The following is a 27,961-nucleotide window of genomic DNA, read 5'->3' as shown; positions in this document are numbered from 1 at the left end:
ATAGACCCAGACTGAATATAAATAATGCATATTACAGTACACGAAAATCAGCCTTAATTTTTATGTAAATTTTAATGCCCCTACTAAAAGCGTAGGCAGATACACCAAAATTGGTACAATGTCGGTCTGACCCTAGAGGCTCATTCATCAAAACAGGTATAATCTTGTTTCCATCCCGGCACGGACACATTGAACGATATTTTTTATTCATTCAGTCGTTCGTTCGCTTTTATTTTTATATCGCCAAAACATTCATTTATTTCCGCGCGCTTTGAGTGAATTGTTTGAGAGCTTTTCCGCGAATATTTATATTATTCGATGTATTATGTTATTAAACTGGCTTTGTATTTTTTTTAAGGCTTCGTAATGCACGTGAAAATTTTATGATAGTACGCAACAATAGGCTTTGAGATCCCTTTTGTTGGCTGACCTATTGTCATTTGAATGGGAATGAGTTATTGACAGCTGTCATATTTCAGGTATTTTTAGTCTCTCATTCAGGACTTTATAGTCATCGTCATCAACAGTCTTTTATGGCTTTACAAAGCTAAAAAAAATAATCTGAACAATAAACTTAGGAATAGCCTAAAACAGTATTTACGTTCGACCGTTGCATATTTGAATATCTTTCAAATGAACCGAAAACTACGAATACCTACAATTTCCTTTGGCTTTTTAATGCTCTATTTAAACTTATGATTCTTTTAAAACTTACGGGCCACTTAAAAAGAATTGCATGAACTGGCACAAAAGACTCGTATTCAAATAAAACCTTATTTCGCTTTTAGCTACTTAAAAAAATGGGGTCAGCATTTAAATATCCTGCCCGGACGATTCCCAAAATGCATATAAATCACTGAGAGAATAACCGTCTCCTCTCCGGACGATGTTTTTATTGTATTTCTAATTCCATTACACGAGCAACACAGTGTTTAATTCTCCAGACGGTTTGTTTTAAAATGTTTAAATCAATTGGACACGGTGTCGGCACAGTGATATAGATGGAAAATGGGACTTTATTTCTTGCTGGCTTCTTCTTTGGAGTGGGTGCTTTAAAGAAAAGTGGCCGAGTAATGTTATGATACTTTTTCCTAGTACTTAACACGATGAAGCTTCTTGCTGGCTCTTCTTTAGAGGACCATTTAGGTAATCGTGCCACTAGTAAGATTGCGAAGTTGGTGCTACTCAAATTGAGTCTTCTTTTGTAGCCTTAAGTAACTTCAGATAAGCACAGTTTTGTTTATACGTTCTGTCTCATTATTTGGTAATTTCTACACACCAATTTATGGCATATCCAATTCAGTGTTTATATTATTTGGAGAGATCAATTACAATCGAATAATGAAAGATTTTCACACAAGTAATACTGCAAAAATGGTGCCAAAAATACTTCCATTCAGTTGATTACACCACAATATTTTTTTAAAGTACTCATACCTATTCACCCGTACACTGACCTCAGTAAATACTTAACCTATTTTCGTTTCGCATAATTAAGCTCATCGAGAAAACACTTCATCTCTTTAATTGCCTGAACTTAATCAGTCCTTTTTAACGACGGAGCCATAATGTTTTTTAATGGATTTTCTGTGGCTAATTATCGAAAGCCACGCGAATTAAATGTTTATGGGTAAGTTATTGTGACAGCCCTTTCACACGGCAGTCCAGTTTTGCGGGACCGGCATTTTACTGTATCCTGCAAAACTGAACTACGTGTGAACACAGCGTCCGTTTTTGCAAGATTCCCGCTTTATACTGGACGAACGTTCCAGTTTCAAATCGACGGGAACAGCATTTTGCAGGATCCTGCATATGGTTTGCTCGTGTGAACACTATCATATAATATCTTTAGCGATCAAAAAGGATTCTGCAAAAAACGGTATCCTGCAAAAAACTGGACTGCCGTGTGAAAGGGCCGTTATGGGCCTTTATTGTGGTCGAATTGGTATATTATAATATAGTAATGGCTAGGTATCAATGGGTGTTGATGGATTTTGGTGTACCGGCAAAAACTTTTTCATTTGAAATGTTTTGATTTTAGAACACCGCAGGCTTTTGTTTTTTGGCCAGCGGCTGAAAAATATTCTAGAGTGTTATTATTTTTTGTTGTGGGGAAACGGCTTACGTACTTTTAAATTTTGTATTTAATGGAGACGAGAAAGAGAGATATTATTATGGAGAATCGAGAATACATTAATAAGATTTGACAATATAGAATCTCTTGGAAGATCTTGAATAACGTAAAGCTTCAAACATTCCTTATATACATATGACAAATCTCTTACAGATAAGACCTATGCAATACTCAAGCCCTTTTGAGACACAGTTCTATTTCCAAAGAGGGAAGATCCGTTGTATGCAATTGCAAAGCTCTAAGGCCCGATATTCAAAAGATCTTCGATGTAACAACTAAATGAGTTTTCCTAGAACAACGAAGCTTTAGTATTGGAATCGAAAATTGTACATTTAATGACTTTTGTAGAAATAAAACCAAGTTTATAGGTTATTTCTGTTTTACGAGAAGGTTGTAAAGATTTCAGATGCTGTCAAATTGAAAGTCGAATGTGAAATTATCTGTAATTTTCTTGAGGAGTAAATAGTAAGTATGATTGCCGAATTTGCGGGTTTGGTTATTTATTGGGTAATTAAATTGGCCCTTGGGAGCGAGAAATTACGGCTTAAACTAAGCAAGTGTTTTAATGGTTTATTTAAAAGTTAATCATTTAAATTTTATTGAGAACTGGATCCACTTCAGCGATCTTCAAGATCCTTTATCTAGGGAGATAATGACTGACTGACTGATAACTGGATCAAGTTAGATGGAAGTACGTAAGTAGGGCCAAACTTCCATCTAACTTGGTCCAATATAATATGAACCCAATTTAGAACCACTTACTTTTTGGAAGCCTGTAAAATTCTCAACAAAAAACATTCCAAATTACTCACGTATAATTAAACCGGCAGAGATCGGAATCATTGGCCGGCGGGGCAGGGACGGCTGCCCAGTGGACCGCGCGCCCGCCACTGGTAACCGCAGCTAGGAGGCGCTGTCGGCAGCCGCAGGAAGACCACACGCTTGCACTTGCTATGCCGCCAGCCTGGTGGAGAGAGGAACCTTGAAACTTTTTGAGGAATGAAGGATATTTAGAGATGATTGACAGAATAAGTGTTCGTATTTACAAGACTTGTGTATAAATTTTCCAATGTGGACAAGTAAAATAAATTGCGAACTGTGTTCTTACCATCGCATGGGTTCTTACATACTAACTATATACACTTATATCATGCGTGATTAAAGCAGCTTTCATCAAAGGACATTGATTGATTGGACATGAGTGTATGAATGAAGTTTCGGAATATTTATTTTTCACATTTAATTTTATAAAGAGACTCGGTGTACCCTCAAGTTTTTGGGTGCACCAACCTTTTAAATGAGGAAAGCATTATTATTAAATTTTTTTGTCTAACATCAAGTTTTGAATAAGTAGTTCCTGTGAATCTTTTTTTAACATAAATATAAATAAAAGAAAAACTGCAGGTTTGACAACCAAAACTACAAATAAAATTCAAAACACCCCAGCAAAAACATTAACAAAACAACTTCCCCTGATCGTACATAACGACGGAACTTCAAAACTTTAGAACTAGTTACGTTAGCACAACTATTAATAACTACCTGCAGAGGTGTTGGCAAGTTTTCCACGAGCAGATAGCACTTGGAAGTGGAGTTCCATCGGCGTATTCTCTCCCGTGCTAACACGTAGTGGGTTTCTATCTCTTTGCCTTCCACTGCTACTAACTCCGCCTGCAACAATTGATATGGCAATGTTAGGTTTTTATGCGTTTATGTAGGTCATCTTTTAAGGCGCCAAATTGTGGCTCGTGGGTCCTGTTAAGGGTGCATTGTGTAAAGACAATAAAAATAATGTTACCGGTGAGATGACATCTGAAAAGTATGGAAGAAGAATCATATAAAAAATATGGTGAGGGCAGACAGATGTGGTACAGCTATAAAGTCTAGGATAAATTAAGGTTAAGGCTCTTGGCTAAGATCACTCGAAGACCTATGTGGGCTTAGTAGAAGTTACACATATTCCTATTATATAAAGCTTGAGCTGTTGGTTCTTATTTGCCACGGACCGAAATAATTAATTACTTTTTCATTTGTTTTTTGACAGTCGCCTCCTTTTAAAATATGCAACTGAGTGCCAGTAATCTTCCTTCTTATATTGTGAATAATGACTATAGATAGTGAATATTGCAAAGGCATGCATTTACATAATATACACTTAGCTAGTAGGTAATACTCTAAAGGTAATGTGTTAGTGCGTTGTTTGTTGCTTCATTTGATGGAGTTGAAACCTTGTTTAGTTGTTGTTAAGCAAAGTTTATAACGTAGGGAAGTACCATTGTCTGATAATAGATGGCGCGTGGCTCGCTAACACATTTTATTTCAGATAATATAATTTTATTGGACCAATAATTAATATACTTAAAATATTTAATAATTAAAATACTCTTTCAATATAAAGTACATTTATTTATGTTTACTCAAAATAGGATGTAAATTCAACATTAAAAATGCACGTAAAATCATGTTCAGAGAGAGAATGTAACATCATTTATCAATGTAGTGCATACGTTTTAATTAATGTTCGCAAGGAAACACTGAAATTCATTTCAGCATGAATATATCGTCTGAAAATACAGGAACATTTATTTTGACAAAATATCAGTTGAATAGAATAGATGATCCGTATATTTTCCTCAAAAGATTGGATTATAAAATACAAACGTTATTTTCTTTTAACAAATTGCAACTTGTAGAAAAAGAAAGTATATCCTAATCATGTAATGGCTTTACCGTTCTTTTTGTAAAAGACAGTTTTCGTCAAACGGTTCGGACAATCGCGCGGCGCCTGCGGTATTATTTGAGAGTTACCACGGCCTTGGTAGATCAAGGGCTGTATTGGGAACATGGTGGGTTTCAGTCAGTAAGAGTCTGACACTCCCTGACCCAGAGTGGGACCCTATTTGATGATTTTTCATAAAAACAGTATTAATGAGTGACATTTGTGCCATGTTATTAAGTATTACTTACTCTTTTATACACAGCTGTTTCCTCGAATAACGCGTCAATGAATGAGATTGATAAATAAGATTTTATCTCAGCACACTATAACACAACATTGTGCAATATAGGCAGATAAGTATACCTAATATTTATCTGGTTATTATAGTATTACAAACAAATAAATTGGCAAGATTATGTTTTATCTTATCTACACTAATATTATTGTTTGTTTAATCTGTATAGCGGGTAATTCTTCGAATCTGATTGTAGATAAAAAATATACCTAAAACCATTTGCTAGCATACCTACATATGTTATGTACTCTTAATACACAATAGCAGACTTTTATATTTATTTAACGGTGATTGTTGGTTCAATGACCTTTGGTCCTAACTGTAATATTATCGTTATTATTGTTTAGGCACTTTGACCTCATATGACCTTTTCATTTTATAGTGGTAAGACGAAGAATAGTAGTAGCTATCTTTATTTGTTTGAGACTATGTTACAAAGGAGTAAAACTACCTTCTAGCTAAACTGGTTGAACGTCATTATCGTTGGATAGAAGTTTTTTTTTTGTTTCGGATGGTGTTTGTTGATGATGTTTATATACTTCTGAGTAACTACATTTTTATAGGAAACAATATACTTACGTATGTATCATACAAATATGTACATTGTACATCAAGTACATTATATGTTACATCCATTGTCATATATAGTGCAGGAGCCAAATTGAGGTCACTGGCTAGTGAAACATGTGGCTAAGAAATTCCTCATAAAAAAACCCAGCGACTCCAACGCACTCGGACAACTTTACTCCATACCTACGTCATACTGACCACAAGATTGGTAAGTCATAGTTTAGCTTTAAATACTGAAACCATTTTGCGTGCAAATAGTATTTGCAGAGCCAGTCTGGCAGTACAGACATACAAACTTTATCAGTATACATTATATTAGTATAGATAAAGTGTTATTGCGTAGTCTATGATTGATCACATGCCGAGCAAAACGTTATTTCCCATTGTATGTAGTCATGTATCTGTAGTTTTACTGTTTTTTGAGACCAATGTAAATGACATCTTGTGTATTTTTAGTCTTATTTTCCTTTATTTAATACCTCTTGGTCAATCAGGCCTCAATCAACCTGTTATTATTCATTATGGACAGTAACTGGCTGAGTCACTAATTAAAATTCATCTGAAATCAATAAAACACCATTTTATTTATTAAATGAATTCTTTAATATGGAAAAGATTACAACTTCTTTTATCTCTATGATTATTAGTTCTTACCTGACTTATTATTATTACCTTTACTCTTTATGTCATTATATGCATATTATCTCAGCTTGTATTAATAAATATCTCTTTACTCAATATATTTTCCTTTGCTACCACATACATTTATTGCTTTATATGCCCTTTTTGCAGAACATCATATTTCACCATCTTTAGCAATATCAACCTCTATTCATGGTTTTTATAATGCAACAATTAGTGAGCTAAAACATAAAAATAAACACAAAGATTAAAGCAAATTATAAGAACAAAAATATCCTAAAGACCGTATACTAAACAATAAAAAAGTTAATGTTTTGTAAGACAAAAAGTTATCCAAAGTTAAATCAAAACAAAATAATGCTACAGCAAAAAGATTAAAAATTAAAAAGCCATCCATCAAGGAAATTATGATGAATAGCGAATTACCTAAGAGGTCTTTGAAGCCTCGTTCATCATCTAAAATAAAGAAGCGAAAAAAAGGAAATAAAATGTTACCTACACCAAATATAGTATCATTATATTAAGGTAAAAACCCTGGCGTCACTGATTGGTCAAGTGCGTCCCATTGTCTTCGTGACCTTCAATTGTTTCATTCAGTAATATCAATGTTGATGTTTTCCACCATTTCAGTTAGATTTTCCTGTCTATTCTCAGTATTATCCTCGGTTTGAGAAGAATTCTCGGCGACTGGTACTTGGTTTTTCTTAAGCAGCTTCCATTTACCAAAACGGCCTCCATGTCTGCGTCCGAATCGGGAACATTTGCAGTTATCAGTGTTGTTCCCTTCTGTTTCCTGATCAGTTGTCTCAGCTGGAGGTGGTGATGGGTTGCGGCCAGTCTCCACCATATTTTGGGAGTCATCAGACTCCTCAGTTAGGTCAACGGTCCACTGCGCCCAGAACTTCCCGTGTTTACCATGCAGACCGTGACGGCCGCGGTGGCAGTGACCATGTGGCCTACCATGACCGCCGTGACCGTGGTGCCCTCGGTGTCCATGGGGCCCACAATGGCCATGAGGGCCGTGTCGTCCACCATGCATGCCATGGGGCCCATGCCGTCCACCATGCATGCCATGCTTACCAAAATGTCCAAACTTTCCATGGCCATGCTTTCCAAACTTCCCATGGTGACCATGATGCCCGTGTCCATGCCCATGGTGTTTAAGTTCATCCGATTGCAAATATTCAACGAACATTTTAACTAGCTCTTGTTTCTCCGTACTTAGAGCAGAAAAATCGCACATTTCTGAGCCGGAACGTTTACACGAAATTCTCATTTTAAGGAAAAAACTGTAGGACTATCAAGTAAAGCCGTCGACTAGTTTATGGCACGTAACAGTCGTTGAAAGGCTTTATATACCTTTATTCGACGTGAGTCATTCTGAAGTGTGGACTTATATCGGCGTCGATAATAGTCAGACCAGCGTCAAAGGAATCTCAACTCTGTACCTTCGAGATAGAGTTGCTACTTGATAAATTGGTCTTTATTTTGTTTATTTGATTACAAACAGTTGTGAGGTTTCACTATTAATAAAACAGGAATTGTCTGTGTGAGAAGTTAATTTAGTTTATTTGTCCCTGTAGTAAAATTTTGATAACCTAAATACAGACGAGCAAGTACGTAACTTAGCTCATTGAATTTGTATGAGTGAAAATTAAGAGTGACTTTTGTCTGTGTATTTGTAAGACAAATGTTCTGGAATAGAATAATCCTTTCAAATATGTATTTGTAAGAATTTCGCAATCAATATAACTAGGATGAATCAATAAAACCACACTATTGCATAAGAATTTCACAACTTATGCAACTATAGGCCCAATATTGTGAAATTTTCTATAATATTGTGCAATCATAAATCATTTGAGTTCAAATATCCAGTATTATCCAGTTTCCCTGTAATGTTTGTGTAAAATATGGGTTCATATGCAACGTTTGCCTCTACTGTGAAATATGATTCATACAAAAATAGTGCCAAGAGCTTGTAGTTTCTCTTACAGTAGAATACAAATGTACTTATTTGGGATGATTGCTACTTTTATTTTTGTGAACGTCGTCCAAAATTTTGTTTAGTTTTTGAGTTGTGTTGTTATTGAAATAAATTCTGCTATTTGGTGAGTTGAATTCCTTGTATTTTGTAAAGTTTTGTCCTTACTAAAAGTCCAATACTTCGGAAAAAAGTGCATGAGTTCTCAACCTAAAAACTCTGATGAAAAAAGTATTGACCTATTTTGCGTGTTTACCTAAAACAATAACAGGTATTTTTATTTTATTCTAGCACTTAAATACGAGTGATTGAATTGAAAAGATTGAATCACATTTGCAGTGATAAAATGTAACTGTTAGTTTCTTTAATCCACACTAGATGGCAGTGTTATAAAAAATTCAAAAGCGTTTTGTATATAAAGAAAACTCACACAAATATAGTAGGTAATAATATTACAATTTATTACACAACGTGTGAAATAAGTAGCTTTTCAAACAAAAATATATATAAAAATATACGTACAGTCCGTTTATTGGTATTGAGAACCCTTTTTAGATCCAAATGTCGTAAATATTAAGCCCCTTGAGTCGCGTGGTCGACGCCGATACAGAACTTTATTGGCCTTTATTTTTATATACATAGATATATCATATTGAATTTCACTTCTAGGCAAAATTGAGATATATTTGTATGTGGTGTTAAGTACATAGAAGGTTTGTAGTCTCTTTAAATTTTATTAGGATGGAAATCGGATTGAGATATCAAAAGATATTTTTGTACAATATGTTTTGTGTAATATATTGTTGTTTACCTATATCAAAAGTAGCAGATTTTACTATTTTTGTTTCCATTTTTTCTATCCTGTTTACACAGTTTTTATCAGCATTGCAAGCGGTTCAGACCAACGTGTTTCACACTCACCAATACGCATGCCTAGTGCTATTCTCCTGGCTTTTGGAGGCCTTAGTTCAGCAGTGGACATTTTAGGCTGTGACGACGAATCTGTTTGGATTTCCACATCTTTCAGTAAAATTTTAAGAGATAAGCAATGGATTTTCATGCCATATATTAAACTAACTATAAAAATCAGCATTGTGATAGACATACATAAATTCTAACTCGAACTTTTCATGAGACCCGTAAAATGAACAGCTATTCATATCTCAAAGTTTTATATAACTTTGTCAAAAAGGAAAAAGTCACATAATGTCTCCCGTAATAATTTCCATGAGACTGAGTATAATTATTATTGAATAGAAAAAAGGCTTTCACGTCCCTTGACTTTAACGCTTTGGGACGCAAGTTATACGCTTTAGCGGTTATAGGCTACTTATAGATTTTATGATCGACTTTATAAGTTCGTTGATAATCAGTTCTGATTTTGATTTTATTTGAATGTATATATGATTTTTATGGAAAATGCAAAAGTGATTTTTATGAAGTTTTGTTTCCCGAAGAATATCTGGGCTGCTAATTCCCGGGTATCGCAAGTAGTTCTTCAATAGTTGGGAGAGGGCTACACAGATGATGATGATGTGTAGCTAAGTCTACAGATTCTCTAACTACTTCTCAAATTCAGAATTGGTAAAGTAGAAGCAATCTCTTTTGATTTGCACCAGCACATACGTCAAAAGGGTCTGCACCAAATTTACTGGAAAACAGCTTCAAAAGAAATCTGTTTGGTGTGGGGACGTCTGCCTCACAATGGTCAGTTGGCATTAATTGAAAAAATATCCTGCAACCCTGCACCCTAGGTAAAAGCTTATTGTAGTGTGGGGACCCTGATGTATTTTTATACGATGAAGGAAAAGTAAATGTAGTGGAATTGTAGAAGGTTTTCTTGGCAAAACAAATTTATATCATTTGTAGGCGTCTAAAGTTTTGGTGACATGCAACGAACAAATTTTATCTTCAAATGAAAAAAAGATACGGTGTAGGTACGTTTTATGGCTGAAATTATGATGATGAGAACAGATATGTTATATTTAACATCCATATTTGGCTACTTGTTAATACCTGTCAAATAGTAGATAAGTGGTTTGTGTGGTACTGCAATTGCAAAATCTCAATCCCTATTGTATAAAATTGTTCAGTTTTCAATCAAAATGTTTCTTACATAACAGAATTAACGCTACACAGCTCACTACATCACTCCCAATTAAAAAGGTGTAACAATTCCTAAAACAAAACTCTTCACTCCATTTCACGAGTAATCCCTTACAAAAGTTAATTCAAACTTCAATTTGAGTTGCAAAATAATCACTCGAGACAAAACCAAGTACCAAGCGACTGGTTTGAGTAAGATATGAAAATCTCTCGCAATTCTGATGCTTCTTTCAGTACTAGATGTCTTTGTTAAGTGAAATAGTTGGAAAGACTTGGAAAGTTTTCTAGTTTAGGGAGATGGTAATTTTAGGTGGGCTATGACCTGGTTCTCATCTTTATATGAGGGTTTTTGAGGGTTCATATCATAGGAACTTGTATTATCTAATAATCTACTGTTGCGATTATTTTCCTCAAACTCATGTCATGTCTTTGTTTTGATAGAAACACAAACGCGTAACGTAAAATCATCAAAGAGTGAATAGAATTAGTCACAGTACCAAGCATCGCTTAAGATCCCCATGCTTTTAAGAGACATCTTCCAAATGTACTCCTGTGTCATAATCGAACAATCCAAGCTCTTTCCCCAATCTTTTCCCATCAAAACAATTCTCATAATTTTATTTATAAATATACTTTTCCCTCGGAAAATATAAATTTAGATTAAAAGGCGTATATCCCTTCTTTTTTGCTGATCGGACCCCACCCGGCCCATTACGCAGCGAGCAGTGAATAACTTACACCTCATTTGTTTTCTATTGTTCCTTTATCGTGTCCCTTGAACATGCTTATATTCTGTACTAAAAGGGATCTCTTTTTTAAATAATAACATTCACAATTCGGTGGATCGCCGATTAGTTTGCGCTTCAATGAGTTTCGTATTTGGGTGTTCTGAGGTTCGGCGATATCTTACTCGTATTTCGTATCTTGTGTATCTCATGTTCTTTTTGGGTTTGGGATTATCGGATTTTGAGTATCGGGAAAATATTTATGAATTATTGAATAAGAATTTGCAATTTTTTCCAAGAAAAGGAAAAACAGTATGCGTCTACCTGTAATAGACAGATTTTTGTCTTGTTTGCTCCTAAACATTGCCAATCTCATATTCATACGCCAGTGTAGGCATGTTAAGTTAATTATAATTAAAACCGACCCCAAAACCGGTAGCACTCCAGCGTGAAAGCCCTCCAAGCCTCTGTCTAGTGACCTTCAGAAAACGCGCCCTAATTAGAGGCTAATTTTGTTCTCGAAAGAGTTTTTAGCCCTCACCCGCTCGGCTGAACTCTTTGATGAAAAACCAGTGACATTTTAAAACAATTATGATAATGAACGTATGTGTTCTTATGCGACGTGGTCCTTTGCCACAACCTCGGTAATTGTGAGGCAATTAAAACATTTACTCAAAAATCCTAATAAAACAATGTACATAATTTATTACACCTAAGTTAAGTAAAGACTTTTTAGCCAATCCTTTTTGCGAAGGCTTCAAAGGACGAACTTTAAAACAAAACACACAGGAAAGTTTTATAAGTTGGTAAACTGTAGTCAGGTTTAATGAGATTGATACAGATTTGAATTCCCTTAAAAGTATTTACGCGCAATCCCCTTGAGAACGGAGTTTTCATGACTTTTTTTTATTTACGTAGAAAATTATTCTTTCGGCTCATCGTTTGCGAAATAAATCGTTTAGTTGCTTATAATCATGATGGCGTTTTATGGTAATTTTAGAGGGAGGCTCAAGTGATTTTGTTGCTTAATCATACGGAAAGAATGTTGATAGAAATTGAGCTTGATGTTTTTAGAAATTACGGGTGGTGTTAGAGGAAAATATCTTGTGCATCTTGAGTAAACTAGCACTCTATATAATGTACTTTCTTAAGTAACCGTATCGAAAAATACGAGTTATAACTAAAACATCTTAGCTAGTTTCTTCCTACGTAAATTCACCCACCCACTTAAGTAGTTACCGATACAAAGTCTGTTTCATTATTTGTATAAATATGGTTTAAAGTGAATCGATAGGTTCCCATATAAATCTTATTACTTTAAATACCTTTACTTAAACAAAAACACTAACAACATTAACCACAAAACTAAAAGAAACTCAAATTAAAATAATATAAATACGCACGATGTGGTGTTCCAACCGTGGCTTTATGCCTTCCCTTCTATTCTCCTTCCCACAATAATAAGTCCTATGAATGCTCTCAAAGTCATTATTTCTTTGGCAACATTTGTTAATGTGTTGCCTCTTCATATAATACTCTGCAGACTAAACAAAACAGTCGGCCGACGGTTAACCCAATGACAAGCGAAATAAAAAAAAAGAAATAAAATTTTGATTCCAATCATAATTTTCAGACGGTCTCATACCGGTTAGATACCTGATTCTTGTAATGTGTGTATTACAATCCATACCGTCAGTTGCAGAAAATTCCATTGAAATTAAAGCTTCATTAAATCTATTGCTGACACTTTTTATCTTGTTGACAAAGAAAGAGTCAGCAATAGATTCAAAGTAGCTTTATCTTTAATGGAGCTATGTGCAAATGACGGATATTCATACTGACTTATGAACCCAAAACAAACTATCGGCCGACTAAAAGTTTGTAGTGTGCGCTTACAGTATTTATGTACCTATTTGTTTACTAAACAGCTCTATTTTATGGAGATCATGACGATAGGTATTTGTTTTTCTGATTCTACGAATCAATAGCTTCAATCGCTTTAAGAATGCTTGCTTAGCTTTTGTTTTCTCTTTCGTATTTTGTTCCATATTGTGCTTGTATTCATTGCGCTTCAGTTTCCTCTGGAATTACCATTTTTCTTTGAATGGCAATCAATATTGAAAACTCTTAAGAGATACATAAATAAAATTGTATTCTAACTAGCTGATCGCGCAAACGTATCGTTTAAACCTTCCCTGTACCTCTCCAATCATTTAACAACCCATAAAAAATCGTGATCGGTCCAGCCATTCTCGAGTTTTACTCTAACTACAGCAATTCATATTTACATATAAGATTATCATTAATAACCGTAAGCTTATGTAACTCGGCAAAGAAACAGCGGTCATAACACCACTACCTTCTATAATATCTATAATAGAAACAAAGCTTCTCAAGAACCGCAGTTCCAAACTACTAGTAAAGGAACTTCGTTCCTTTGGTCGCGGTTACTACGCCACCTGACTTCCAACATGTGAAAGCAATTAATTATAATTGCTCTGGAATGACCATTTTTCTTTGTATGGCAATCAACATTGAAACCTCTTCTACATTAATAAAATTGTATTCTAACTAGCTGATCGCGCAAACGTATCGTTTAAACCATCCCTGTACCTCTACAATCATTTAAAAACCCAAAAAAAAGCGTAATCAGTCGAGTCATTTTCGAGTTTTAGCCAGACTAACGAACAGCAATTCATATTTATGTATAAGATTATCATTAATTACCGTAAGCTTATGTAACTCGGCAAAGATACCGCGGTCATAACATAACTACCTTCTATAATATAATAGAAACAAAGCTTCTCAAGAACCGCAGTTCCAAACTACTAGTAAAGGAACTTCGTTCCTTTGGTCGCGGTCTCTACGCCACCTGACTTCCAACATGTGAAAGCAATTAATTATTATCATCATCATCTCCCGAGCCTTTGCCCAACTATGTTAGGATATGTATGTTTAACCGGATTTAGCTGAGTACCAGTGTTTCACAAGGCGCGACTGCCTATCTGACCACCTAAACCCAGTTAGTTACCCGGGCAATTATATATTATAATTGCTAATAATACCCCCATTCTGCTTCACTTTCCTCTGGAATGTCCATTTTTATTTGTATGGCAATCAACATTGAAAACACTAAATACATAAATAAAGTTGTGTACCTAATTATCACTAACGACCATAACATTGTGTTCGTCAGCAAAGATATTGGTCTTACATATTCTCTGGAATGTCCAACTTTATTTGTATGGCAATCAACATTGAAACTACCTAATTAAGCAAAGATACCGCGGTCATAACACCACTACCTTCTATAATATAATAGAAACAAAGCTTCTCAAGAACCGCAGTTCCAAACTACTAGTAAAGGAACTTCGTTCCTTTGGTCGCGGTTACTACGCCACCTGACTTCCAACATGTGAAAGCAATTAATTATAGCATGAAATATTCATTAGCGTCTCACTCCTTGTTTTTAGAACAAGGAACATTGATTGAGATTTTGGCTCGCTCCGTGAAAGGAATTTTATGATGCCTGTTTTGCTATGGTGGTAGAGGATAATTGAGTTTTTGTGTTAATTGGTTTTTGTGAATGTTTTTCCTTTACATGATGATGATTATTTGCGAATTAATATTTTCAAAGTAATAGTCCAAATCAACATTATTCTTGAAATATCTTAGCTCTCTAACCACGGGTCATTATTCAAAAACAACATAACAAAGTACATAATTTAATCTCAAAAATATGATCTCAATAACAATAACAAGGCCAGCGATGACGCTACGACGATATAAAACGCAGATTTTACTCATAAAACAACAATAAAACGTGTTTTATTGCGAACTCTCTAGAAAAGTTTTCAACTTAACGTACGTCTAGTCTGCTCGGTAGTTGGCAAGCAACTGAGCCGTATAAAAACAGAAGTTGATGTCAATTCGAGTTTTATTCTGCGGGTACTTTTAATTTTATGTGGAGAACAGTTTAAAGCTTTGAACCTAGTGCTTTTAATTTAGAATAAGCGAAAGCATAAAAGAAAAACTATTACGGGAAATGTTTTAATCCATCTTCAGTATCAGTCTTTTGTTATTTACTGATAAATAGAATGCTCTAAAATCTGTGGAAATAAGGTAGGTAGCTACATATTCTGAATTGATTCACAGTTCGTTTCTACAATCTTTTCTGCATTGCGACACTAGGCTTAAGAAATATATGGAACTGTCTAGCTGTCTAGGCAAAAGACTTTCTGAATACTCAGTGTCTCTTGCCGTAATTTCAAGTCAGAAATCTTTTCACCTAAATTTCAGTACAAGTATCTTCTCATTACACATACACTTTCAAAATAAACTTAACATACGCGAAATGGAAGTTAAGATTGGCGTACACTTCTGCAAAGCATCAAGAACACTCACTAATAAAATTATACTGAGCAATTTTACTTGAAGGAGAACTTGCAACTCTCCACATCTCGTCTAAGAGATTTACAAAACTTATTCTACACGATACATCATATTTATTACGAAATTTTCGTTCGAAAAATCTACAAGAAAAATTGTACAAGACCCTGATAAATAAATAACAAAGGAGCAAAAAATCATAGCGTTTTTTCCCGAGAACAGAAGAACCGATCAATCTATATTTCAAGATTGATTATTGGGAAGCCAGAGACAAAAAGTATTGTGCTAAGTGCCTTCTTTTACGGTATAGGGTGATTGATAGAGATGCCCTGTCAAAGTTTCTTTTTTATATCCACTCAATATTCATCTTCCTTTGTTAGGCGATTTTTTCGCTGTTGCTTTCTTTGGCGTTTATATCTGAGGTTTTTTGTGACTGGATTATTCATCATCATACTCTTATCTTTTTGGGAGCGTGTTTCATGGTGACGTTATTCCATATCTTTTATCAAAAAAAAATTATGAGATAATATTTCATCTATAGTTTACTTCCATGGTATATTTTTTCTTCATAAAACTACCGAGTCTTGAGTAATAAAGGAAAACTATGTACAAGAAACAGTTTAATGGAGATAGACGTGAAAACAGGGCTAGTATGAATTGTGACTGATCATTGTGGAATTGATTCTAATTTAGATTTGGTTACTAATTCATTTCAAGACGATTCTTTTTGATAAATGAACTTATTTAGAAAGTGTATTTTGAACAAAACTTGAGACATTATAGTACATAGTGTAATACGCATTAACTAAAGTCTGGACTGCACGTAAACAGAGAACTTAAGCGTGCCCAAACTTTAGGATACATTGAACCACGTACCCTTTCAAGGATAAGGCGCGATAATATCAAAATCACATCAAAGGAAAATGCTCCCACAAACTATCTAACTAGATAAAAATGTAATGAAACTCAAATTCAACCGCCATCAGCGATAGAAGTCATTACAAACAGCTTCGAAGTTGGGGGTTGCCAGCCGAACTTATGTAAACGCTACATAAGTTCCATAGTTTTACTAAGTGGCAACATCGATTGCCGCTAATGTGTTTGGGGATTGTTGGGCAACAATCTTAGAGCCCATTTCAACTTTAAACAGTAGTCACGCTTTCGTTTTCTAATTTAAACTGCTGAAGTTCCGGGAGGTGTCTAAGTGGAATACGAATGGCTGATTTACATTGCCAGTTTTTGTGACGCTTCTTACGATAGTTAGTATATACCCATTTTCTGTGGATATTTACAACCTATCTATTGATTGTTTTGCTATATGCGGATATATCGGTTATCGTATATGTTGTAGTTTTATTGTCTACATACTGAATGTAAATTGCTCCAGTGCTTATGTGAGTGAATGATGATTGATAAATAATTTCCTAATATCTGCTAGATATGATGTAATGTCTCCCTTTATTTAAAAATTGAGTCTACATGGAACTTAAACTTATCGTTTTGAAAACATTACATATTTGTAATCTCCAGTTTCTTGTAAGAGAGCATATTTTCACGTAGTTACTCAAAGAAATCCGCTTTGAGATTCTCATAACAATTTAAACATATTTCTCTCTGCAAGACTACTTCATGCTAAAAGCAACTTTCAGACGAAAATATTTTGTAAAAGATTTTAAATTGAGATGAAAAATAATATCATAACGTATACTTTTACCTGAGAGGACATTATTTAACAACACTTACAGTAAAAAATTTTAAAGGGAATTATTAATTTCAATGATGAAAGATCTGAAAGGTTTCGTTTTAAAGAGTAAAAACGATTAATCAGATGACTGAAAACATAACTACCTATATTGAAAATTAAAATATTCATTGTTACATTAAAATGGACTTTAAAGTTGAGCTCTTAAGGCACACTTTCGCTATGTAAGTACTTTCAGAAAACATAACGATATCACATTTTGTTTAATGGACTGATGATACTCTTCAATGGTATTATACTTGTTTAATAAGATTACTGTATCGACATTTTGTCGTGCCATTTTAAAAATACCAATTGCGTCTTCTTTATTTACAAACAGTACGAGAACAGAACTCACATAAAATAAATTGGACAATAAGGCTTCATAAAAGTAAGTCACAAAAAAATAGATGAAGAGGAATGATCGTTATTGTTTTTGAAACAAATGACAACTACGTACTCTTATTAAAAAAAATGTGCCAATAGAAAATTCATTCATTCACACATTTGTGGGGTGCATCGTGCATCCTTACTTATATGTTGTTCACTGTTGACACCTACTACTACACAGTACGAAGAAAATGCATACTAGAACCTTCTTAAACAAACAAAACAGAATCGAACAAATTACCCTACACGTTTTCTAAGACAGCCAGCTATTTCCTTTAACAAACTGACATTAGTTAGGGAAGATCACCGCAACCAACTTTAACGGAGTCAGCTCGTGGTGGACTAATTTCATTAATCTCATCATTGATTGGATTCGCTGGACCGGCAATGTTACCAGAGTTTTATGGTACCCACCAATATTAGTTGGGATCAAAAGTGTGGGAAACTTTCGACTTTCCTTATGACCGAAATATGTTGAGGTAATGGTTGGAGTAATGAGTCTTGGGCGTGGTAATTGGAAGATTTGTATAATTATTTTGGGAAGAAAGTTGGGGGTTGGAGAATAAGTGATGGATATATAGGTAATGTGACAAAAAAGCTATATTTGGTTTTTGAGCTATTTCATTAAACTGATCTTCTCAACTTGTATTTTTTTTACATTCAAACTTATTTCAAAATAATTTTCTTAATTGGAACATATTACATTGAATTCATTAAAGACATATTTTCAGAGCACCTATAGAAGTTAGTACTAACTCTTCAGTATATCTTCATCATGTTACTAATTTAAATCAACTTTTAATCTGCACTGTCCTCAGTCTAGAAGCTAATTCAATTAATCTTTCTATAGGTACGTTTGACCACAACCACTGAGGATTACACTGCTAACTCTCTATTTAGTCAGTTAGGTTCAGCTTAGCCACGGAATATTAATGTGAACTTCCGCTAATCTGGCTCTGGTCTTATTGGAAAGTTTTCTAATGGACTCTGAGCGAAAATCAACTTAGGGTCCGATATTTGAGCGGGTCACTCTGACTTGTAATGACCAGGGGACTAATTTAAATATATTGAAGGACATTCGGTCCTTTTTTAGATAATTAGATGGAACTTTTAGGTACGCCAAATTGCTTGTTAATATTGTTGGATAAGCATCATTAAATTATTAATGAGGTATTGAATAGTTTTGTTTCTGCGAAATATCGGACGTCTAATTTTGGATTTTGCAGAAATAACCATATCGTCAACATACATATTTTGTTCAGAATTCTGCATGAAAATTCAACATCGTTAATCAAGCTTTCTAAAATTATGAGCCCAGCTGCATAAAATCAAATTTACCTTTGAAACGGAATTGGTCGCCTAAATACCTTATTCCAGGAAACGAGGCTACAAATTAAGCCATTTCGAAACTTGTAGCGGCAAAAGGCAATCCTACTTTGGCAAGAATTCATTTGGTCTAATTACGAGAATGAGACACTTCATAGTTACGTTGAATCTGCAATTGCAATCAGAGCAAAGACTAATGAAGTTTCAAATCAAACTATTCCGTGATTGGGACCGCAAACAGATTCAGCCGGTTTCATCCATACGTCTTCAACTTCAATTAATGATCTTGAGGTTAGACCGCAGAAGGCAAATCCGGCAAATGAACCGAGTTAACTCAATTTAGCCGAACATTCTTTAGGCTTACCCGAACATGTTCAAAGCCTCAAAGACCAAGTGTCTTTATTGAAGCTACGTTCGGTGTATTTATTGATACTATCAGTTTTTCTACAAATTGTTAGCAAGATTTGCTCGTTATTCCGCTTCGTCAAAATCGTCTATTTAACAGATAACAGACAGTGACCTATTTAATAACACATAGATATGACAAACCATGCCTGAATAATTCAGCACATAATAGCTCCAAAGCATACAATTTCCATCTCTAATTCCTGGCAAATAGAATTCAAATTGGCTTGAAATAGGGGCAGCGAATCCATATGTATTGCCGATTAATATACTAGTGGCGCGCTAAGCCATCTCATCTATTTCCTGCATAAACAGTGAATATAATTAGTTTTATGTTAATTGGCGATGTTTGATTGAATAATCCAAATAGCTGACCCACGCTGATTGGTTCCGTCAAGTAATGGAATCTGTTGAGGATTAGAGTGAGAGCAATGTGTTGTATCAATGTTTGTTAGGTGATTATTGTGACTTGAGAGGGCGTGTAAGTGAGTAAGTTAGTTTTGAGGATCGATAGCTTGGTCAGGTGAAAAGGTGGTGCCACTGCCTTAAAAAACAGTCCTATGATTGAATTTCGTTCCATTGAAGAAAAAAATAAATGCTGAGAGATCAACGTATTTTATAGAAAGTAAATATTCTTTAGAAAAATCGTCTAACGCAGTAAATGTCAGCTTACAAGGAACGTACATTACAAAAAGCGAAATTAAAAAAGGTCACGCACTTTTTTCAAGATATAATCCCCTTTTAAGTCAGTCCCGAGATTAGTTGGCTAATTTCTTGAAAGCGTTCGCTTTCTCAGATTTAATGGAGTGCTGGATTATTTGTCTCTATCTTCGCATAATTTATCTGGACGAATTAAGCTTAGGCCGGAAAAATCTCGCTGGAAAAATGTCTGCCGATAAAACGGAACAATGCCATCTCTAAAGAAACAGCTACAAAAAAGAATTGAGATATGAATAATGAGAATCATTGTGAAGATAATATAAAAGAAGCACTGGCACGAAATAGGGGTAATGATGTTGAATAAGTAATTTGGCTCCCAACGCGTCGTGGAATTCGAATGGGGACCAAATTTTGAATGTCACAAGGTGTCTGAGACAAATTGCATATACATACATAAGTTATGTTTATGAAGTAAGTAGTAAGATACTTAGATTTTTATAAATAATTTAATGTATTAACAAAATTCCATTAAAAGTGGTATTCATTCTAATTCCTACTCGTTTCATTAAAAGAAAATTTATATCGGGAGCAAAAATGATAAAACGATAGCAACCGCTAGATCAAAGGCTTTATAATAAAAGCCATATAATGAAAGTTATTACATTTCAGGCAATTATTTTGGTAAAATTTTATTTTTAATTTCTTTCAGCGGTTGAAAATTATTTTCAATCATAATTTTTATGGGTACCTAAGTATGTCAGATTCACAAAGAGGCAGATTGCCAAAATGTTTTTTTTTTTACTTAATGTTCACCTACTTATTACATGTTTATTAGTCGTGGTGGCCTAGTGGGTAAAGGACCAACCTCAAGTATGAGGGCACGGGTTCGATCCCAGGTCAGGCAAGTACCAATGCAACTTTTCTAAGTTTGTATGTACTTTCTAAGTATATCTTAGACACCATTGACTGTGTTTCGGATGGCACGTTAAACTGTAGGTCCCGGCTGTCAGTGAACATCCTTGGCAGTCGTTACGGGTAGTCAGAAGCCAGAAAGTCTGACACCAGTCTAACCAAGGGGTATCGGGTTGCCCGGGTTACTGGGTTGAGGAGGTCAGATAGGCAGTCGCTTCTTGTAAAGCACTGGTACTCAGCTGAATCCGGTTAGACTGGAAGCCGACCCCAACATGATTGGGAAAAGGCTCGGAGGATGGATGTTCACCTACTTATTACGATTCATGTCTAATTTCTCCCTCCATCCTTATCGTCATTCAAGCAAGCAATCTTTCCATCGTTTCATCCATCTATATCAAGTTCATATTCATTCGATCTATTTCAATAAAGTACATATGTATTTTTTGTACTTCTTTCAAAGTCAAAGTCAAATCATTTTATGTCATTAAAGTATTTACAAGCACTTGTCAACTTCAAAAATATAAATAAGTTTTATTCTGGTTGGCCATTCCAAAAGTTGCTTTCTAAGGAGAAGAACGGGCAAGAGACTCCATGGTTTAAATTCTCTAAACTCCTATCCATTGGAAAGTTTCTGGATATCCATCAGGTGTTCCACACAATGTAGGCACTGGTATCATTATGGCAACATAATTGGATTCCAACTAAAACCTGCCACATGTTAGGCTGGTAATAACGCAACTAATTTGGGATGAGCACAGCCATTAGCTATTGCTAAGCTTCACTACATACAGCCGCGAAATGTAGATAGCAAAAGTATTATTTTACATTTTGAGGAATCACAAGGACCAGCATTAAAGCTTCAGAATATAAAATGGGATTTTTTTGAAACGGTCAGGCAGTGTGTCGCCTTCTTTCATTAATTAATCTTTGGTCTTTCGATTACAGGTTATTTTACGTAAAAATACATAATTTTCAATTAGATAAGTTACTGTTACATAATTTAATTTTCAATTATAATGAATAATTGTTACATATTTTTTTTGCTGATGGGTTTAATCCTCAGTTAATAAAACCAGAAATCATCTACCCACTACAATCCTAAAGCAGATTTAACAGCAAACAATCAATATTTTTATGAAATCTTGCACTATAGGCAAAGGCAAAGGTTATAAAGTAACCGAATAACCGCATAACGAGTTCATCCCCGCAAGCATAAAGGCTTCGAACAAAGTAAAATATAAACCGGCATTGTTGACACAAGGCAACATAGTATCAAAAACGTTCATTAATTCAAATGAATGTACCCGCTTTGTATGAATATTCAGGGATATGCGATTAACATGTATCAGTCGTCAGGACAATGGCCGAACATAAAAACAGCAAAGCGTATATTTCCAATACCTATAATGTCGTGTAATGGCCTTGTTTTGCGTTCGGTAAAATGTTATAAATCATTTTGCTGACAATGTAGTGAAAATAAAAGGTTAATTAGTGCTTGTGATGGGGGAATGAAAACAGGAGTTTGTGATTAATTGAATGTTATTTATTTACAGTACATTATTGTTTTTGGTAGCGGTAGCGTATTGCTGTGTGTTAAGTCAGCAATCACTGTAATTACCGATTGGGGTTTTAAGCTGAGGTAAGAAAAGCAACAATGTGGGTAAAACCTTAATGATTAAAAAAGCCAGTTCAATTAAATGCCCCCGATAAATGGTCAAGGCCCAGCGCCTATCAATGCAAGACTGTTTTTCATAGTTTATATTTCAAATCCAACTACCAATTCAATTTATTCTTATTACACAGAATCTACGATAAAAATCTCCCCAAACTCCGCACCCGTGTGTCCAGCGATCACATCAAGTTTGCTCACATAATAATTCATAAGATAGTTATCAGGGGCCTAAAAGCACTTTAGCTGGATTGCCAATCCTATACCGCGCTGATATATTTGCATGATGACAGCGTCATAACCACTCGGAAACCCGGTGTAATTGCTTTTCTCCGTCGCCAAGATAGATTTTTGGAGATCCTTGGGTAGGACGGCAAAAGAATATCTTTGGCGAATAATACGTTAAACTTGTTTTAAAAATACTTAAAAATAGTAAAGATATCATAAAGTTTTGATAATTAAAAATGTTATCTTAATGATGAAACAAGGTAAATTCAAAGATACTGTACATAGCTTTATATCTTTTGGAACTTTGTTTTTAAAAAGTGTATGTATACGCTTATGATAGCGCATAGAACTTCTTAGTAAGTTTGTGGCAGAAGATGTAAGAAAAAACGATAAAATTACCCATACAAAAGTATTCATGACGTAAAATAAAAAGAATCACTTCAACATTCTACGGAACATAACCCGAATTCGCTTTATCAAAATATTTCGAATTTTAAACAGGATAGTCCGCATGACTGGAAAAATTTACCGGCGGCCTCGTAAAACATGTAATATCGTTATTCGAGGCACTTTACCAAAAAGGTTATTTTGTTGAAAGCTTTGGTCTAGGTTATCGCCCCAGGACAGTTTTTGGTAAGACCAGGAAACCGTCTTGATTGAGTTTTTAGAACTAATTAAGGTTACGATCGTGAATGGAAATTTTCATTTCAGAAAAACTGTTAGGTATAAAAATATAAAGGTATTAAATGTTTCAAGTTTAGTGAGATTAGCCATTTAGTACCTAATTAATTTTTAATTTAGGCATTTGGTTTTTATCACATTCTTTGTCATTTAAAACGCCTTATTTTAGATTGCATATACTTAAAGCCTATCAAGAACTCCTGCTAGATAAAAACATACACTATACGTATGACTGAGTAAATACAAGAACTGGGATATGACGGTTCTTCAAGCCTCATAATTTAAACAATCATAATTAAAACACATAAATTCCTAAATAACACCATACAGCTGCATCAACCGCCATAAGCCCAGTAACTCCCATACCGCAATATCTGCATTGCTAATACCGACCTATCACTCTACCCATTGCTAGGATTATCGCGAAAACAGTTCGACCAAAATCTGGCCATTTGTATTTCTCGTAGCGAAGGCCCCGGGGGCATCACAGTTCCAAGTTTCTAGGCCCAATTAATGAGGCGATTAAACTAAATTAGAGTTTAAGGCGCGAACGGCCAATTTGGACGTAGACAGATCTTTGCGGTGAAGTTCGGCCCTCCATGATTTTAAGGATTATGAAGTTTAGAACGCAGATTGGATTGATCAGGGATTAAACTTTAATTTGCTGATTAAATGAGAGCGGGATTTGGTTGGCGTGTTGCATGGCGAAATATTATTTGTTATGGGATTAAATTCAACTCGATATTTTATAATGATTTTAGTCATATCATCACCCTGCCGCTTCTTCCATAACTTACTCTTTTATTATCTGAGGATATTTTCCAAGTCATATATTTTCTAACCATATCGTATTACTTACATGTCAATATTAATTACGCGTTTTAATCTATCCATTATGTGTTAGTTTCTCAGAGTCCTGTTATATCTTCGGTCTTTTAAAAAACTAAACACAAACAATGATACACATTACTGCTTTTAGTTCTAAAATACGCAATTAAGCGTTAATCAGAAACATTCAAATGCAGAGTATCCAATTAAACAATTTCAATCTAAATTGCTAATGTTCATTAATAATTAGAATTGGTTTATAATGGGACAATTTAACTAAATTAGAATGTGATATTGAAGAGTTTGAGTGCAAAATATCGATGCTATTGCGTGCGTACTTTGTCAAAATTTGTTATTGTGTGTAGCTTTTACGTTTTAACTATTCAAATTTATAATAATTTGATTATTCTTAGAAAATATTTTATATAGTTACTTATGAATTAAAACGGTATTTAACATCACTTGTTTGAAAATAATTCCGTATGTTAGGCAATATGTTAGGATGAACTTTCAACAGAATAAAAAAAAAATTATCTATTTCAAAAAACATGAAACCTCTTGATAAAGTTTCGAACTGTCAGAAAGTAACTGAGCTGAGTACTTACAAGACATTGTCAAATTACTAAAGCAGACATTGTCTTTGTTCTGTACTGAATATCCTATTTATATTGGAAATAAACTTTGCAAAGGTCAACCAACCTACGTAAACTCACCCACTTATACCTATTAATAATTTATTCTTTTTTCATCAGTTGTTTCTTATTACCGTTTTTATTCATGTGTAATTCTTAAACTTACTCGGGGCCTAAGGTAATCGTAACTAAAGAGAACTAAAGAGAAATACAGCGCATGTCGATTTCATCACCCGTGATTTACTTGAAGAGCCTAGACCTAGGTCTATGTAGGTATATTTGTAACTTGTTCATGCGCAAACGGCTGAACTAATTTTGAAGAAACTTGGCAGTATTAGACTACTTCTGTTGACCGAGTGCGGGAAGTAGTTCCCTCAGAAGCCGCTGGCGGAAGCCAGTAATGTATATGAAAAACACCACCTATATTTTCATCTTGTTAAAAATCCCTTTTTCCCACCGATTCACATAAACTTACCTCACAAAACAGAACAGCAGTAACAAAGTTAAAGTACTCGTCACTCACCTGCAAATTGACGTACGGTGCGTCGGCCATGACAGTCGGGACTATGAATCCGCCCTCGCCCGTGGACATGTCAATGTCTTGACTATAGATATCGGTCTTGTCGTCATATAGCTTGACGCGTACCCGGACTCGCTTTTCCGTGCTCATTGCTTCGACCTAGTTAGAAGAAAAACAGAATGTTATTTTGTATTTTTTGGTCCACATCTGTAAAAAGAGAAATATAAGTTACTAGTTTCTGCCAGCGGTTTCACCCATATCCCGTGGGAACTACTACCCGTATCCAAAATATCTTCAAAACCACGAGGGTAGCAATTGGTAGCAACTAATGGTAGCTGGTAGCAACTCTCTATATGTATTTTGAGAGGATCGGAGAGTTTTGACAGGGGTCCTGACGCAGACTTGTTCATTACTGAACTAATAATAATAGAATATTAATTTCATTCTAGAAACAACATTTCTGCAACTAATACATTTATCTCTTAACACCGTCCACCTGGAATATTCTAAAACCAAATTCGGAGTACACCTCGCCACGCAATGAGAACAATATTGTGACGTCAAGTTAAGTCTTAATTAAACCATTAAGTTTACCGAGCCAACCTGGCTTACCTCCAAAACCTGTGCCGACAGGGGTACAGATATGAAATACTGATATAATTAAACGTGATTAATATTATTTTGTTCCCAAATTATAAAAGGTTGGGATGGCGACTGTGTTTTGTTTTTATTATGTATGTTCTTTTTTAAAAATTGTACTACTGATGTCAACAAGGGTCGTCATCATCAACATTTAAGTCATTGCTAGAAAGGCTATTTTGGTTTACATAGGTACTTGACCTATCTACACTTTCAGTAAAAAAGTTGTATCTCGACCTATTCTAAGAAATTCTGATAAAACATCAGAACAAGTCTATCATAAGAAAGTCTTCATTTAATATTCCATACGTAGAAGAAGCCTATTAGTGAAAACTAGTTACAATAAAAATATCGAAAATATATGACGTAAGTAACACTATATTTTCAATACAATTTTCTCCGAACATTAATATTGTTAATATTTTCAAGCACTGATAAAGCCTCTTGAGGCTATTAGATCAGCGGTAACATATTCCTTGAAAAAATACTCTTAATTTGACGTTTTAATATAACAAGATTTTTTGCACTAGTCTTTTGTGTTTACATTTATATCTGACTTAAATGTGGTAAATTAAAATGCAAATCCAATGAAATGACAATCATAAATAATTAAATTATATTTTATTTTTTTATGAATATTTATCATAACTCGCTGTCTTAGTGGCCATACAGACTCAGAAAGAAAAGCGAGCGTCGATATAAAAGCTGTTCGTTAGAGCCTCTCTGTAATTTATTATATTGTTCTCCCGACAACGACGGAAGATGAATATGGATGCGATTTTTATTAATAACATTAAAAGTTATAAGCAAAAATGTAATTTTGCTTTTCCTTTTTAATTCTTCTTTTACGAAAATAATAATTTGTTCGTTTTTGTCTTCCTTCTTTTTTTTTCTATAGATTTTTCGATTACACAAAAAAACTCATGTTCATTTAGATTTTAGCAAAAGGATTTTCAATTTACATTCCCAAATCTTTGTATTCTTTTTGAAGCTTAACATCACAAAGACAAAAAAAATATTTTAAATTGAATAGGTACTGCATCATAATGCATAGATATTTTAAAAAATAAACATTGAACACCAAATTCATCATGTATGCACAAACACTCTTTTATAGAAAACTTTATGATTTATGAATATCCCACGATTCTTCCCGTTCAGACCAGGAAGCAAGCGAATGACAAAGTTATAAAGAGTGAACTGCAGTGTATCGGTAGGAAATTACAACATCATGGTTGAGACGCCATTTTGTAAAGCGAGTTCATTATTGTTGTTGTGGAGAACTTTGATGTGGCCGCCTGAGGTCGTTTGTATGAGGATTTATGTAAAGGTAGTGTTTTGTTTTGATTGAAGGTGTTATTAGTTTTAGGTTAGTAAGACTTCTATAGGAATGTAATAAAGATACTGGATCGATTAAATTTTTTTCACTGTTGGGAAGCTCCCGAGTAACATAGGCTATATTTCATACGAATACGGGCAGTAGTTTCCACGAGACGTGTGCGAAGCCCTGGGAAAACAGCTAGTATGTCATAACTTAACACTTATGTTTACTTGACCAAATATTTAATTGTGTAGTAAGTGGGCAAAAGCAAAAATATTTAATCCCTTAAGAATCTTTATCTAAAATGTTTCCATTTAACACGATCAAAGAAAAAGCAGCCTTAATTCACGAAGAAAAAAAAACTTTTTGTCATATCTTTACCAACACTAAGTTCAAACATCTGAGTCAGGTCCACACTAACATCAACCTTCCATTGTCTAAAGCT

The 27,961-nt window shown here is 34.5% G+C and overlaps 1 protein-coding gene and 1 long non-coding RNA gene across 2 annotated transcripts in view; both read right to left on the bottom strand.

Moving 5' to 3' along the window:
- Positions 1-27,961, bottom strand: part of LOC110373319 (C3 and PZP-like alpha-2-macroglobulin domain-containing protein 8) — a 199,708-nt gene that overhangs the window by 38,775 nt on the left and 132,972 nt on the right. Inside the window, exons 7-9 of the mRNA XM_064037709.1 lie at positions 25,560-25,715; positions 3,677-3,805; positions 2,947-3,098 (exon numbers count right to left, since the gene is read on the bottom strand). Coding sequence (XP_063893779.1) covers positions 2,947-3,098; positions 3,677-3,805; positions 25,560-25,715 — 437 coding nt within the window. The remainder of the gene's footprint in view (positions 1-2,946; positions 3,099-3,676; positions 3,806-25,559; positions 25,716-27,961) is intronic.
- LOC110373321 (uncharacterized) lies at positions 6,482-7,932 on the bottom strand. The gene is made up of 2 exons (XR_010277140.1): positions 6,860-7,932; positions 6,482-6,581 (listed from the first exon to the last, which is right to left on the bottom strand). It is a non-coding gene; the product is annotated as an uncharacterized LOC110373321 (long non-coding RNA).

Source organism: Helicoverpa armigera, chromosome 14, assembly GCF_030705265.1.
Source record: "Helicoverpa armigera isolate CAAS_96S chromosome 14, ASM3070526v1, whole genome shotgun sequence".
Classification (NCBI taxonomy): domain Eukaryota; kingdom Metazoa; phylum Arthropoda; class Insecta; order Lepidoptera; family Noctuidae; genus Helicoverpa; species Helicoverpa armigera.
Note: the sequence above shows the minus strand (reverse complement) of the source record. Positions and strands in the feature narration are given on the sequence as shown.